The sequence below is a fragment of the Mercenaria mercenaria genome, chromosome 1 (assembly GCF_021730395.1).
Source record: "Mercenaria mercenaria strain notata chromosome 1, MADL_Memer_1, whole genome shotgun sequence".
In the NCBI taxonomy this organism is placed as follows: domain Eukaryota; kingdom Metazoa; phylum Mollusca; class Bivalvia; order Venerida; family Veneridae; genus Mercenaria; species Mercenaria mercenaria.
Genome location: NC_069361.1, coordinates 56,057,191 through 56,072,404, shown reverse-complemented (window position 1 = coordinate 56,072,404; position 15,214 = coordinate 56,057,191). Strand labels below are relative to the sequence as shown.

At 33.5% G+C, this 15,214-nt stretch overlaps 1 protein-coding gene across 7 annotated transcripts in view; it reads right to left on the bottom strand.

Moving 5' to 3' along the window:
- The window catches only part of LOC123566392 (uncharacterized), a 151,087-nt gene that overhangs the window by 99,607 nt on the left and 36,266 nt on the right, over positions 1-15,214 (bottom strand). For all 7 annotated transcript variants that reach the window (XR_008371779.1, XM_053548560.1, XM_053548571.1 and 4 more), the window contains one exon: positions 4,921-5,027. Coding sequence is in view for 6 of the 7 variants with exons in the window: in XM_053548560.1 (XP_053404535.1) it covers positions 4,921-5,027 (107 nt within the window). In the remaining variant the exon portion in view is untranslated. The remainder of the gene's footprint in view (positions 1-4,920; positions 5,028-15,214) is intronic.

Below are 15,214 nucleotides of genomic sequence, written 5' to 3'. Positions count from 1 at the left end.
TACAACAGTAGCGTTGTATATATATCGGGGAAACTTGGGCAAAAAACGCGTGAATTTCGTGTTAATTTACTATCTAACAATACAGGCTAACGCCGGAGTTAAATCGCCTTGCAATATTCTTTTTTGTGTGTATTAACGTCTGCAGAAGTCCGCGCGATTGTTTATGACCGAGACCGAACATAAACATATCCAGAAAAGCGCAAATCTTTGAATTGAGTAGTAGTTATAATTAGATCCATATAAAAATCAAATTGAATTACAAGAAACTCCATACTTGCAGTGTAGAATCAACTGGGTAAATACGTAATTTACATATTCACTGAAACGTTTCCACCAGTTGTAACTTTTTATATTCACTTGTTATAAAATATACAAAATAGAAATGTCAGCACGATCCTTACATTTGCAAACAACTGGATCCAGTTGTTCGAAACTTTATCAGGCGATTGAGCTAACGGTCGATTAACTTTATAAGTATATTTCGACAGTTAAGAAAACTTAGAAAAACAAATGTACTTGTTAAGTATTACAAACACTAAATCATCTTTACAGTAAAATTAAAACATCATACTAGTGTTTCCCACCCACCAAGAAGTATCTAGTATCTTGAACAGAAATTTAACAGGCGGTAAGTTTAACAGCTTAATGCAGGGGTCGTGGGTTCAAGCATCATTGGGGTCACGACCATGATTTCTCATATGGCACCAGTACTGGTTTTCCCAGGCAACGGACTCGAGAGTGGTCACAATAAGCTTGAAGCTTTCATCACAATCGAGCTAAAATAAATTACTTTAAACTAAACTAAACTAAACTAAACTTACAGCCCGTTAAAGTTTCGAACAACTGGGCCATGTTAGAAAGTAGAACAACTACATCATTCTTACAAGAAAGGCACGATATAGTTAAAAGTGTTCGTAGTCCTACGAGCATCTACGAACTAACTATATCCTGATAAATAAATAAAGAAGTGATTATGTATATTACCAGTAACCACTAGTCAATACTTAAAATACCAGATTACTTCAAACAACAGTATTGTTTTTTATCTAACATGTTTACCTCCGATTTGCTGTCAGCCTTTTTTGTAGTTTCGGAACCTGGCTATTTTCTTGAATCAACGTATCTGTCATCGTGTTTTGCCAACATGCAAACTCCTCACAAAAACTAATTATTCAGAAGTTCAATTTTGAGTATTTTTGAGAAATCCATATTTAACTGTTTAGCATCTGCGATTGCAAATGACTTAAAGTGTTAATGAACGTCAAATTTTAGTAAATCCGATATTTGAGTAAAACTGAATCTATACAAAGTAACCTGCATTCTTTCACATGTCCTACTGACAAATAAGCGCTAACGGTACAAAGATAATATCACTCTTATAAAAACACGTTAATCCTAATTTCTATAGAACGCGTGGGACAGTTTTCAATAATTGCAGTTTTTATGTCACGTGGTCTAAGTCGGATAGACAACTCGTGCCGTTAACTACGGGATATATACAACTCGCTTTTGCTCGTTGTATATATGCCGTAGACAACGGCACTCGTTGTCTATCCTATACGTATCTATCTGGATTTATTTTGCACTTCCGTGACTGTCTGCAATGACTCAAAGATTTAACATCATTCTGTATCTAGGTATGAATATTTTGGGGTCTAAGATTCATCTGTATTTTAAAGTTCTCAATATTTAAATATTTCAGGACCTAAACAAAATGAATGAATTTAAATATAATGATGCTGAATATTTATCATGTCAACAAAAAATTCAAGTTATGATGAATTTAGGCAGACCCATAAATTTTCTGCATAGTCATTGTATCTTGTTCTACCCTAATATTATAATGAAACACTCCAGAAGAATTTATAGCATAATCTATATAATATATTGTTTGCGCTATAAATTATTTACTCAAAGCAAAATCAGCAGTCTTTTGAAGTTTGCCTTTCATGCAAACAGTACTTCAATATTTAGACACATGGTGCAAAATGCCTTTTCTCTGTGTATGCACAATAAATGCAAACGCTCCACACACAACTGTATCAATTTTTTGTTACAATATTTTCTAAAGCGCATAAAATCTAAACAAATATTTGCTAACCATTTGCAAATGCAAACACATTTCCTACAATAATCTTTACAGAATGGCCACAACAATATTTTCTTTCCTTATATAACAAATGTTCCAATAGTGTACCGTAGTTTTTCATCGTCATTCAACAAACAATATTGTTGATTTACCATAAAATGGATAATGTTTTCCTCTTAAAAATTACATGACTTTCTTTTACAGAGCAGCTATAACACCAAATATAGAGACAGACGAGCCTTTCAGATCTTTTATTTCTTCTTTTCTATTGTTGCTTTATGACTTTCTTTTTCATTTCCCGAAATAAAAAAGTTGACTGTACTTTTTTTTTCAAAAAGAAATCTCAAGAATTTTATCAAGTGCACTGAAAAAAGTTTTCAGCAGTTAGGTAAACTTCTGTCAATAATGAACATGAAACAATCTGAACCATAAAGGGAGGTAATCAAAAAAAATTCAGGACTTTCTACTTTGTGAATTAAATAATCAAACATTTGAAAACAATCATTAAAGTAAGGGTTTAACAACTAATTAACATATTTCATACCAAAAATGTGGTAGCTGCATTATATACAAAGTCATAATAAACCCTTTGAAGTAACAGATAATTTCCCAAAATATGAATCTTTAGACAAGAGTTTCCTTCCTCAGCCAAATATCAAATAAATGTTCATTAAAGTTAATGAGGCAGACCTACTCAAATTTTATAAATATCTATGTAAATACAATGAGCTTAAAATCTAATACAGACTAGATCAAAAAGTATGATCTAAATGCAAAATCAAAGCCTTGTGTGTTTGACTGGATATACAGTATTAAATTCAGACTACATTTCTTTTCTGTTTACTTATATGTACAATGTTTACTATTATTTGTTTGTATAAGTTTGCTATACAGGAAAGCATTCAATCTTAAATTTCACAATGTATTTATAAACTTATTTATTTGCCTGCATGAAATTTTCATGAAATTCCTCCGCCTAATTAGCAAGGAAACTACTTTGAGTGTGGCGACAAACTGACTGTATTAAGTCGTTTGTCATCTACTGTTGGATGTTCATATACCTTACAAGTTTATACTCTTAGCATTCCCAGTATTTCAATTTTTTTTAGTGGTTTTTACTGTATTGTTGCCCGCAAGTCGGAAGCTAATTAATTTCTGAAGATAAATTATGATCGCTTAAAACTGGGATATAGATTTTAGTTTTGTGTGCTTTGTTGGCAAATAAAACACAGTTTTGAGTTCAGATGCGTAGTATTAATCACTCAGGACACATCTGAACAAAAAGCATGTTTTATTTGCCAACAAAGCATGCAAAACTAAAGTCTATTTCCATTCTAACATGTTTGAATTACACCAGGAAGGGATACTAATCTGGAATCCTTTTTAGGCGGAATACCCAAAAGTAGGTCATTTTGCGAAAACGTGTTTTAATCGACAAGACAATACACGGAAAAAATCGTTCTTTGTTTACATAAAAGAAAATCTTAAAAGTGTTAGAGTGTCTATTTTTACGTGACTGACAGACAACTGAGGTTATGAATAAATACTTATACTATATATTGCATTAAATCTTTAATTACCCTAGCCGCAGCCCCTTCCCTCTTGTATTGCACTATCAATACAATGATGTATAAAACATAAAGTTCAATTTCATTTTATTCTTTACTGCTTAAAGTTATGAAATTCTTGTTAAGTAAAGTTAATTTGAATCAAGAAATATACTACAAAGAACAATGGCCATTGCAATTTTCATTCCGGTTTATGCAAAAAATTAGAACTTTTAAACAATGTACAAGTAGATCGACAAAGCAGTTTGTGATATGGTTTACAAATGAATAGTAATACCATATACTACATTAATTCTCCAATTATCCTAGCCCCCACCACCAACCCTCCTCTCCTCCCATTTGTTGCCTTAGCTATGCCAATACAAAGAAACATTGAAATAATCTCATTTCTGTCATAATTTGATTGAAATATCGTGTCTTTGACAAAAAAAGAAAACACTCCAAGTTTTCTTTAAGATATCTCTATCAAGGAAAATTTATACAGCCAGTAATAAAAAGAAATCCATTTATCATGCTACGTCAATATATTATGATTTTCTCTTCACTCATTTTTCACTGAAAATCACCGACAAGTAGTACCATATTATAACATGTGAAAAGGAATTTTTGTACCAACGATGGTTTTATTAAAATATACCAGTTATCAAGTGTTTATGACATGACAGTGTCGTTTATCAAGCTTTTCTTATTGAATAAAAGTTAAATGTAAACAGAAAAGTGTGTTAACGAGAATTCAATTTAAAGGAACTTAATCCATTTGAAGGAAACGAGTACATCATCCTGATTTTTTAAGTACAGTCGAATAATTTATTTTATTCTAATTTGCAAATTATATAGGACAAAAATCATTCCAATATTTTTGGACACAACTGATACAATTTATTTTTGAAAATTTGATACAGGTTTTCAAAAACTAATTAAGTATTTAAGGAATGAAAATGTTATTTATCTCAACACTATTATATAATAAACGCTAAATCTTATTGAATGGCTCGTCAGTCAATAGTTTTGACTATTTGCCCCTCGGGGCTAATAGTTCTTACTATTGGCCAGTAAGCCATTCAATAAGTGTTTTATTACATGACAATAGAATTTCTCTCTCAATGTATTACTTCAGCCCAACAAACCTGTGTTAACCTATAGATCAGTCAATAGCACAAGTTATGGACCCAAAATTTACATAAAAAGTTATGTTATACCAGAAAATATACCTACTGATGCATTTTAATGGACAGAAAATAACAGGACACAAGTAATACCTACCCAGTGCTTTGATGACATAACTGAGTGTAACCAGGGATTTGTTAATGTTAGCACCTTCAGTCAGCCTCTTTCTGAAATCTGGTTTTGAACTAGGGTCAGCCCGCTCACTGAAAATGACCGAAAACAAATCAGATGAAATTTTTTGAAATTCTCAAGATAAAGCAATTATATATGTATGGTACTGCTACCTTCGGTCTGAAATGTCTTTGGAGAACAGATGACTCTGGACACAGTATTGTTTGTTGAATGACAAGTGAAAACATGTATATCTGACCTGCACAGTGACAGCCAGTTTGCTCCGATGGGCCAAGCAAATGTTCTCCAACAGGACAATGTACCTGAATTCATTGGTGTCCTCTGTCTCTGATTCATGTGGGGAAGTTGTTGGCTTTTAATTTATTGCCCAGAAAAAAATATATGAGCCATGCCATGAGAAAACCAACACAGTGGCTTTGCGACCTGCATGGATCCGCGCAGGCTGGTCTGGATCTATGCTGGTCGCAAACGCACTATGTTGGTTTTCTCATGGCGCAGCTCATATATGCATTGGTACACAACTCAAGTTAGGTTAACCAACTACCTTTACATAACTGAAATAATGATGAACCAAACACTAAGCACATATATAAACAAGAGGACCATGATGGTCCTGAATCGCTCACCTCTTCCCACATGACCCAGTTTTGAGTATGACGTCGTTTTTCTATTATTTGACATAGTGACCTAGTTTTTGAGCTCATGTGACCCAGTTTTGAATTTGATCTAGATATCATCAAGATAAAAATTCTGACCAATTTTCATGAAGATCCATTGAAAAATATGGCCTCTAGAGAGGTCACAAGGTTTTTCTATTATTTGACCTATTGACCTAGTTTTCAAAGGTACGTGACCCTGTTTTGAACTTGATCTAGATATCATCAAGGTGAACATTCTCACTAATTTTCATGAAGATCTCATGAAAAATATGGCCTCTAGAGAGGTCACAAGGTTTTTCTATTTTTATACCTACTGGCTTAGTTTTTGACTGCATGTGACCCAGTTTCGAACTTGATCTAGATACCATCAAGGTGAACATTCAGACCAATTTTCATGAAGATCTATTGAAAAATATGGCCTCTGGAGAGGTCAAAAGATTTTTCTAATTTTAGACCTACTGACATAGTTTTTGACCGCAGTTGACCCAGTTTCAAACTTGACCTATATATCATCAAGATGAACAGTCAGACAAACTTTCATACACATCCCATGAAAAATATGGCCTCTAGAGAGGGCACAAGGTTTTTTCATTATTTGACCTACTGACCTACTTTTTGATGGCACGTGACCCAGTTTCGAACTTGACCTAGATATCATCATGATGAACATTCTTACCAATTTCTATGAAGATCCATTCAAAAGTATGGCCTCTAAAGAGGTCACAAGGTTTTTCTATTTTTAGACCTACTGACCTAGTTTTTGACCGCATGTGACCCAGTTTCGAACTTGACCTTGATATCATCAAGATAAACATTCAGACCAACTTCCATACAGATCCCATGAAAAATATGGCCTTTAGAGAGGTCACAAGGTTTTTCTATTATTTGACCTACTGACCTAGTTTTTGACGGCACGTGAGCCAGTTTCGAACTTGACCTAGATATCATCAAGATGAACATTCTGACCAATTTTCATGAAGATCTTTTGAAATATATGGCCTCTAGAGGTCACAAGGTTTTTCTATTTTTAGACCTACTGACCTAGTTTTTGACCGCATGTGACCCAGTTTCGAACTTGACCTAGATATCATCAAGGTGAACATTCTGACCAATTTTCATAAAGACCCCATGAAAAATGTGACCTCTAAAGTGGTCACAAGGTTTTTCTATTATTTGACCTACTGACCTAGTTTTTGATGGCACGTAACCCAGTTTCGAACTTGACCTAGATATCATCAAGGTGAACATTCTGACCAATTTTCATAAAGACCCCATGAAAAATGTGACCTCTAAAGTGGTCACAAGGTTTTTCTATTATTTGACCTACTGACCTAGTTTTTGATGGCACGTAACCCAGTTTCGAACTTGACCTAGATATCATCAAGGTGAACATTCTGACCAATTTTCATGAAGATCTTGTGAAATATATGGCCTCTAGAGAGGTCACAAGGTTTTTCTATTTTTAGACCTACTGACCTAGTTTTTGACCGAACGTGACCCAGTTTCAAACCTGACCTAGATATCATCAAGGTGAACATTCTGACCAATTTTCATAAAGACCCCATGAAAAATGTGACCTCTAGAGTGGTCACAAGGTTTTTCTATTATTTGACCTACTGACCTAGTTTTTGATGGCACGTAACCCAGTTTCGAACTTGACCTAGATATCATCAAGGTGAACAGTCTGACTTATTTTCATGAAGATCTTTTGAAATATATGGCCTCTAGAGAGGTCACAAGGTTTTTCTATTTTTACACCTACTGACCTAGTTTTTGATCGCACGTGACCCAGTTTCGAACTTGACCTAGATATCATCAAGGTGAACATTCTGACCAATTTTCATAAAGACCCCATGAAAAATGTGACCTCTAGAGTGGTCACAAGCAAAAGTTTACGCACGGACGCACGCACGCACGGACGGACGACGGACGACGGACCCTGCACGATCACAAAAGCTCACCTTGTCACTTTGTGACAGGTGAGCTAAAAATAACCTGCTGGTGGGATCAAACCAAAGACACTCCAGTTATAAGTCAAATTCTCTTACTGTTAGCTAGCTTAACAAGAAGGCATCCTTGCCCCCCCCCCCCCCCCCCCCCCCCCCCAACCCCCCTCCCCATTCCTGAAGCTGAAATTCATTTGATTATCTCTGCTGAAAGGAGTTATGAACCTTTAAAACTATTAAATTTGCAAAACATGAATTGATATGACATGTTACATACAAGACAAACAGTCACTTAATACAAAAATCATTTCAATCCTGCTGGTACTTGGATTAACAATGAGTTAATCTGGCAGCATGTCATTGGAAAATGAAATGAATTAAATTCCTGAACAAATAGACAACATGTTTGAGATAGAAATATTTTACACCCACCTGTATATTTATTATTGGTTATGATAAATTCATTTTATAGTGTATATAAAATAGCTAATAAAATGTTTTTCTTGTACAAATATTGATAGACATATTGATCTAGGAGGGTCGTAATTTATAACATCAAGTTATGGCCAGTATATTCAACTTATCTAAAGCCTTAAAATAAGATACATGTACAATGGAACCTCTCCAGAGCAAGTACCTCTGGAATGACTAAAATGCTTTGCTGCTCGAGGTATATTTATTAGAAATTTTGTCTAAGGGGACAGTTGTATCATACTTTATAAGGAAGGTTCTGCTCATGTGGTGGTGTTCTTCAGGTAGTTCTGCATGTTTGACAAACAGGAAGTAACAGTGTAAGGTCATTTAACTGGATAACTTGTAATAAAGCCTTCACTTGGCATATTGACATAAAAATCTTTTGAACAAAATTTGATCCCAACGTGCAGAACTATCTGATCAACAAGTTATACTGATCTGTCACAAACTAACACTATATACGGCCATTTTAGTCACTCAGTTAATAGAATGAAAGAGAACAAAGTCAGTTTTTTTTTATGTTAAGCCATTACTTGATATTATACAAAATCATGAACATATTTTACAGGTCGTTCAATGAAAATCTGACCAACAAAATCTAATCAGTGGTAGAAATAAGAAAAAAACCTGAGAAAAAAAAACTTGTACAGATAGGTTATGATAAAAAAATAATCTTGAAAAATATGTACTCATGTCCTCTAGATAAGAAAAAGTTAATAAATTTTGTCCTACCTAAATCATGTCTGCAAACATTGTGAAAAGTAACCATTCAACAATAATTATAGGGACTTTTTGTCCACCGTTTCAACTGAATGTCCTTTTAAGCATGACCTGTCATTCCAACAATATGAAGAATTATGAGAACATTACTGATTATTACCTTTATACATTTGTAAGTATATAATTATTATAAATTATTATTATCTATCGCAAATCACGACTTGCAATTATTAAAATATCATTATTTGATCATTTGATTATATGTGTATTTCCCATTACAAATAACACCTTTTGTTGATGTTTGAGGGGAATTAAGAGAAGGTAACCTTATCCTTAAATTTTCACATTAAATTTTATGATTCTACATTATTTCATGACTGCACCTTGTTTCAAAAAGAAACTGTCAAAATTAGGAACTGATTACAATCTCTTTAAATGTTTTGTTTGTTTTAGTTGAGGTTAACATCACACCGACACAATTATAGGTCATAAGCGACTTTCAGGGGTTGATATAATGAAGGAAGACCCCAGGTGCCACTTCAGGCATCATTTCATCACACACTGGCACAAGGCTTCTGAAGCCAGTTGGATGGCTTCCTAACATGAAGAATTTAAAACCAAGTTAGAGACAATTATTTTAAGTGATGTGATGCAAAAGTTGTTACAACTTCTCTAAATAAACAGGTTTAAACTTGAGGCATGTTTAAGTTCTATAAGTTAATAACACATGAAGAATTCTATACCAAGTTAGAGACAAGTGATGTGATGCAAAAGTTGTTACAACTTCTCTAAATAAACAGGTTTAAACTTGAGGCATGTTTAAGTTCTATCCCAGTAGGCATTTGACGTCGGTTAGACGTCGTATAGACGTCGGACCCCGACGTCGGATTAACGTTGGATTTTGGTTGGATTTGCAAACCGTTTAGACGTCGGATCCTGACGTTGGCTAGACGTCGCAATCCGACCATTTTCCAACATAAATCTAACCACATTTCAACCAAAATCTGACCAAATTTTCAACGTAATTTGCAATCAAACAAGTAATCAACACATGTATTTTATCATCTTTATTTCATATTATGGCGACGTAAGTCTAATACAATAAGTCCAAAAAGTAATGCAGTAATTGAAACTTTCAAGTTTCGTCATTTTTTATATGATTCTTCAACTCCGCCAACATTTCCACCTGAAATGTATAAAATTTGACAGTTTCATTATTTAACATATACAAATATACTAGTGCTATTACTAAGAGCATAATTAATACGTGCCAAACAAATATGTAATATTTTAAATTCTATGAAAAAAAAAATTCTATAATTAACTTCGTAAAATATATTTAAATGAAATTGCTTTTTAAAGTAACAAACAAAAATAAGTCAATTTTTTTAAAAAAAATACGGAATATAAATCTGTATAACTTTTAAAATAAGTATAGTTTTTAAAAATCTGTTACTCACGTTGCGGATCCTTCCCTTTGTGTAAAGTATTTATAAACTTGCTCTATCTGATCCCAGTAAATATCAAATTACAGGAAGACTGTGTAAACCGATGCAGGCTTATCTCGCGAATGTGTGACTAATAGACAACATGTGTAGAAGAGAAGATCTATGTGAATTTAGAATAATTTATACATGTGTATAGAATGCATTTTTATCTTGAACAGTTTAAAGTTCGTGAAAAAATTCGTCTCCGAAAATAGACAATCTCATGCGATATTGTAACATAATTAATAGATCTATAATGTTTGTTGTGAGAATGAACTATTATTAATAAGGGCATGTCCAGGCCTTTATGAAAACCAGTTAGTATCTTTAAACTATACTAGCAAAATTATACCAGTTAGTTTTATAACTAAAAACATTTATCAGACTTTCTATCCAACCTAATTCCAACGTCTTCTAAACGTCTAAGTCTGGCGTCTACTAGACGTCGTGGATATGACGTTGGTTAGACGTTGGATTCAGGTCGCCGACGTCGCGACCAAAATCCAACGTCTAACCAACGTCTGTACGACGTCAGGTGTTTACTGGGATAAGTTAATAACACATGAAGAATTCTATACCAAGTTAGAGACAAGTGATGTGATGCAAAAGTTGTTACAACTTCTCTAAATAAACAGGTTTAAACTTGAGGCATGTTTAAGTTCTATAAGTTAATAACACATGAAGAATTCTATACCAAGTTAGAGACAAGTGATGTGATGCAAAAGTTGTTACAACTTCTCTAAATAAACAGGTTTAAACTTGAGGCATGTTTAAGTTCTATGAAGTCATTATTTCCCATGTAGATTCTAGATGCAGGGGGTCAACATTACTATAATGAGTTTAATGACAATTCAATTGTCAATTACAATTGCTTTAAAGCAACAATGTCTATAGCTTTGACGTTCATTTAGATTTTTAATAGACTTTTACAACTTGTGCTATAACTAGAAAAATAGGTTAATTTTGTGCAGACATAGAAGGGCCTTTACCCTCTCTGTTAAATATCTTAGAAGTGAAAAGGTCTTTTGGCTAAATTGTATATTCAGTACTTGTTAATCGACCTTAATAAACACATTGTTAACACCCATGTTTTAAGTCTCTCTGCAGGTAGGAGTAATATAACTTTGGGTTTAACATTGCACCAACACAATTATAGGTGATACTGCGACTTTCCAGCTTTGATGGTGGAGGAAGACCCAAGGTGCCCTCCGTGCATTATTTCATCATGAGCGGGCTCCTAAGCTCGATGGCTTCCTCACATGAAGAATTCAACCCCTTGAGTGAGGCTCGAACCCACATCGGTGAGGGGCAAGTGATTTGAAGTCAGCGACCTTAACCACTCGGCCATGGAGGCTCCTGTAGTAATATAGCAGTTGGTCACTTAGTTAGGAAGTCATTGGTCAGAAACCTGCTCATGGGGCTGTGAAAATACTTTAAAAAACATCTTGTAATGACAGTTTCCCTCCCCCCCCACCCACCCCCCACCCTCCAAGTGTGAGACTCGACAATGACTCAAACACTATTAAAGTCTTAAAGTCTTTTAAAAACAGTAACATATATAATTATGCTATATTTCATTTGAAAAATCAGCTTTGCACAGTAATCTATAATTCAGAAATAAAATTGTACATTTTTAAACCTCACATGATCTTCATTTATCTAATGCTTTTTATGGCCCTGAATTAAAATTTATTGCATGCATTATCTTACATTGAAATTGAATTTCAATTGCATAAAAAGACATGCACTAGCTTCCGAAGGGGTAATCAAATGCAATAAATAAAAGGTAAGGACACCATTATTTACACATAATAACATTTATGCAACACCCAACAGCGAATTTCATTGCTTTTAAAGAAGAAATTTTGCAGTAAAACGTGCGCCTATGAAATAACATTTATTCAAGAATTCTCTCACATAAAAAACAGCATTGACAGCAAAATCTATTCAGCTCCTAAAACCCATTATGTATTAAACTATGATTAGATTAGGGTAATGCTTCAATAGGGATTACAATTTTAAAATCCAATAAACATATCAAGACTTCAAGAGCCTAATTTTGGTAAGCTCTCTCCTAAGACCATTTGCGTAATCTATTCTGACAGCCTGGAAAAAAACAGGCCAACTTGTTAGGTTTATCAAGTACGTGCTGCTTCCATATTAAAAAGTAGAAGTGCCAGGTGCGGAATTTGAAAACATTTTTAAAAAGCGCTCAAAGCAAAATATGTCATAATAAACAATGGGGGTTTATGGGAAACATCTAAATGTAGAGGAATTTATTCAATAAGCATAACTACTCTATTTGGTCTTCCTTTTGAAGTATAACCACTTTCATATACTCCATGAAATATTAAATTCTAAATGAAATTATCAACTACACTATTCCAAAAGCGTAAACATTCCCACTATGGTGCAGAGAAGCCTGAAGTCATGTTAGATGTAACAAGCCAGATATTTTTGTTCTTTTAAAGGTGGCCCATCACATTTAAGCAACATCTTGTGACATTTTTCACTTTTCTTATATTCTATTAGAAAATTATGTAAGGAACAAAAACAGTTAGATCACAATTAGAAAGTAATGTCTGTACTGTGTGGCGGCCGTAAAGTCTCCCCGTAACTTCAATCAGAGCTGTTATATTTTGATCTCTCCAGATAGTTCTGCATGACACTTATGTTGTGTTAGTTTACTGTTTAATTTTTCAGCTTGAACATTTTGGCTTGGGTGGTTCCAATACTCCCGCTTTCACAGCTTTGGGTATTGTTTAATTACCCCATGGATACGGTGCTTACTTTTTAATTTTGTCTTTTGGCAGTTTCTGTGATAAACAGGTTCCATAACCTCAGATCCCTTCTCTAAATTCCAGTGTATTTAGTTCTGCCTACTGTTTTCTTGTTTAGGGCAAAGCCACTATTTTAACTGGGGACTATATGCCACTTTTTTTTTTTTATCTGTACTTTGTGCATCACTGAAGGTTCCATATGCACCATCATATGAATACATCTTCGCATGTCTCTAAATTAAAATCTTGTATTTTTAAGCAAAGGAAGGTAATAATAATTTTACAAATTTGTATGTTTAATGGCTTTTGTCTTGATGCATAATTGTCAATGCAAATTTTTTATACATAAAAAATACTAGTTCTTATATTCTTATCATTCCTAAGGAAAAGTATATAAATGTTATTCAAATGTATACTCATGATGAAATAACTCTATCTTGGTAGGAAAATCAAATTTCAAAAACAGCTCTAGTGAAAGTCTAAACATGTATAAAGCACTCTGAGAACATAAGTAACTGTAAATCAAAAAGCAGACTAGATTGTAAACTTTTGAACATCACCAAAATCTGATTTACCACCTTTAAGGCATTTTAAATATTCACATGTTTGTTCGTACTGTTTATGGTTTTACAAGGATATCACTTGCTTCCCTATTAAAGCTGCAATCAAATAATGACTGACAATATTACCCCATTTTTTTCTCTAAAGATGATACGCATTATATTTATTATAACTGTAAATATTCGCGCAAAATCCGCAACAGTGACACTTTTTTAATACGCCATACTTTAGTCCATAACTGCAAATTACAAAACTGTTTTAACTTAACATATCATGTTAGGGTAGATGGACCTGTTTGAGTTTCAACTGTCAATAATGAGAAACGGCTCAAACTTGAAAAGATAGCTTCCACTTAAAAACGCTTAAACCATGTCACACGTACGAGTCTAAATCCTCGGTTAAGGTGTAAATTACAGCTGTTTTGCATTTAAATGTTGATATAATACTTCGCTTAGCATGTTTTTTATTAATCAAATCACAGCACTCACGCAATTTATCTCTTTTGATGATATTTTATACAGCTTGTAGGTCACGGGGGCTATGTTTGTTCAATGAGAAACAAATATGCATATAGTTAAATATTCCAAAAACGTTTTAAAGTGAGCCATATTTTTTCTACCTACTTTTTATTTGTCACCTTACCAGCACACATTTTTAAGTGAACTGTATAAATTCTTCTTCCTACATTTTATTTTACTATTTCAACCTTACTACATTCCTTTAAAGAACCTACGTTCACATTAATTTGTTCTGTTTTTTTGCTTTTTAGGCATATTTGACACACAGAGTGTAAGTATCATATTGTGCTTGAGTACTGGTACATAGTTTATACATACCTTAAATAATTTCTAAATATTTTCAATTTCTGTGAAAGTTTAATTTTATCACATGAATCTGTTAAGTAGCTGCTTTAAACAAAAACCAGCTATACACCATGAAAGATTGTTGCATTTGACCATCTGGACCCAGTTGTTCGAAACTTAAATAGTTGATTAAGCTATCAGTCGATTAATTTTTAATATAATATTTCCACATTTTAGAAAACTTAGAAAAAAAAAATGGATGACTTAAGGATTAAGAACACTAAAACGTCTTTACAGTAAAATTAAAACATCTTACTAGTTTTTCCCACCAAGACTGGTACTTTGAATCAAAATTTAACAGGCGATTAGTTTAACAGTCTGTTAAAGTTTTGAACAACTTGGACATAAAAATACCTTTGTTTGTTTTTATATTGGTGTATAGGGCCTCTCAATTACACATTCTTTCTGTCAGTAATCAGAAATAAGACCTTAAAAGTTAATATCAAACAATTTAAATCAATAAATAGCCTTGTATACCAAAGAGCCTCGGCAAATTGATCCTTTTAGTGGGTGGGTTTATATTTTGTAAATTTTTGATTTCATATATTGTCATTTGGTCATCTATATAGATTAACATTCCATTCAAGCCTGAGGGTGACCACTGAAACTAATAAGCACTGTATGGACTAGGATTATACTATTTAAGAACTTTAAGTGCTAACTCAAAGACTCGTTCACCTGAAAAACAGTGAAAATCAGGCCCAAATTTATCAAACTAGTGAACACTTGCCCACAAACATAATAACTTCGGAGTGTTCTTAGATCCGG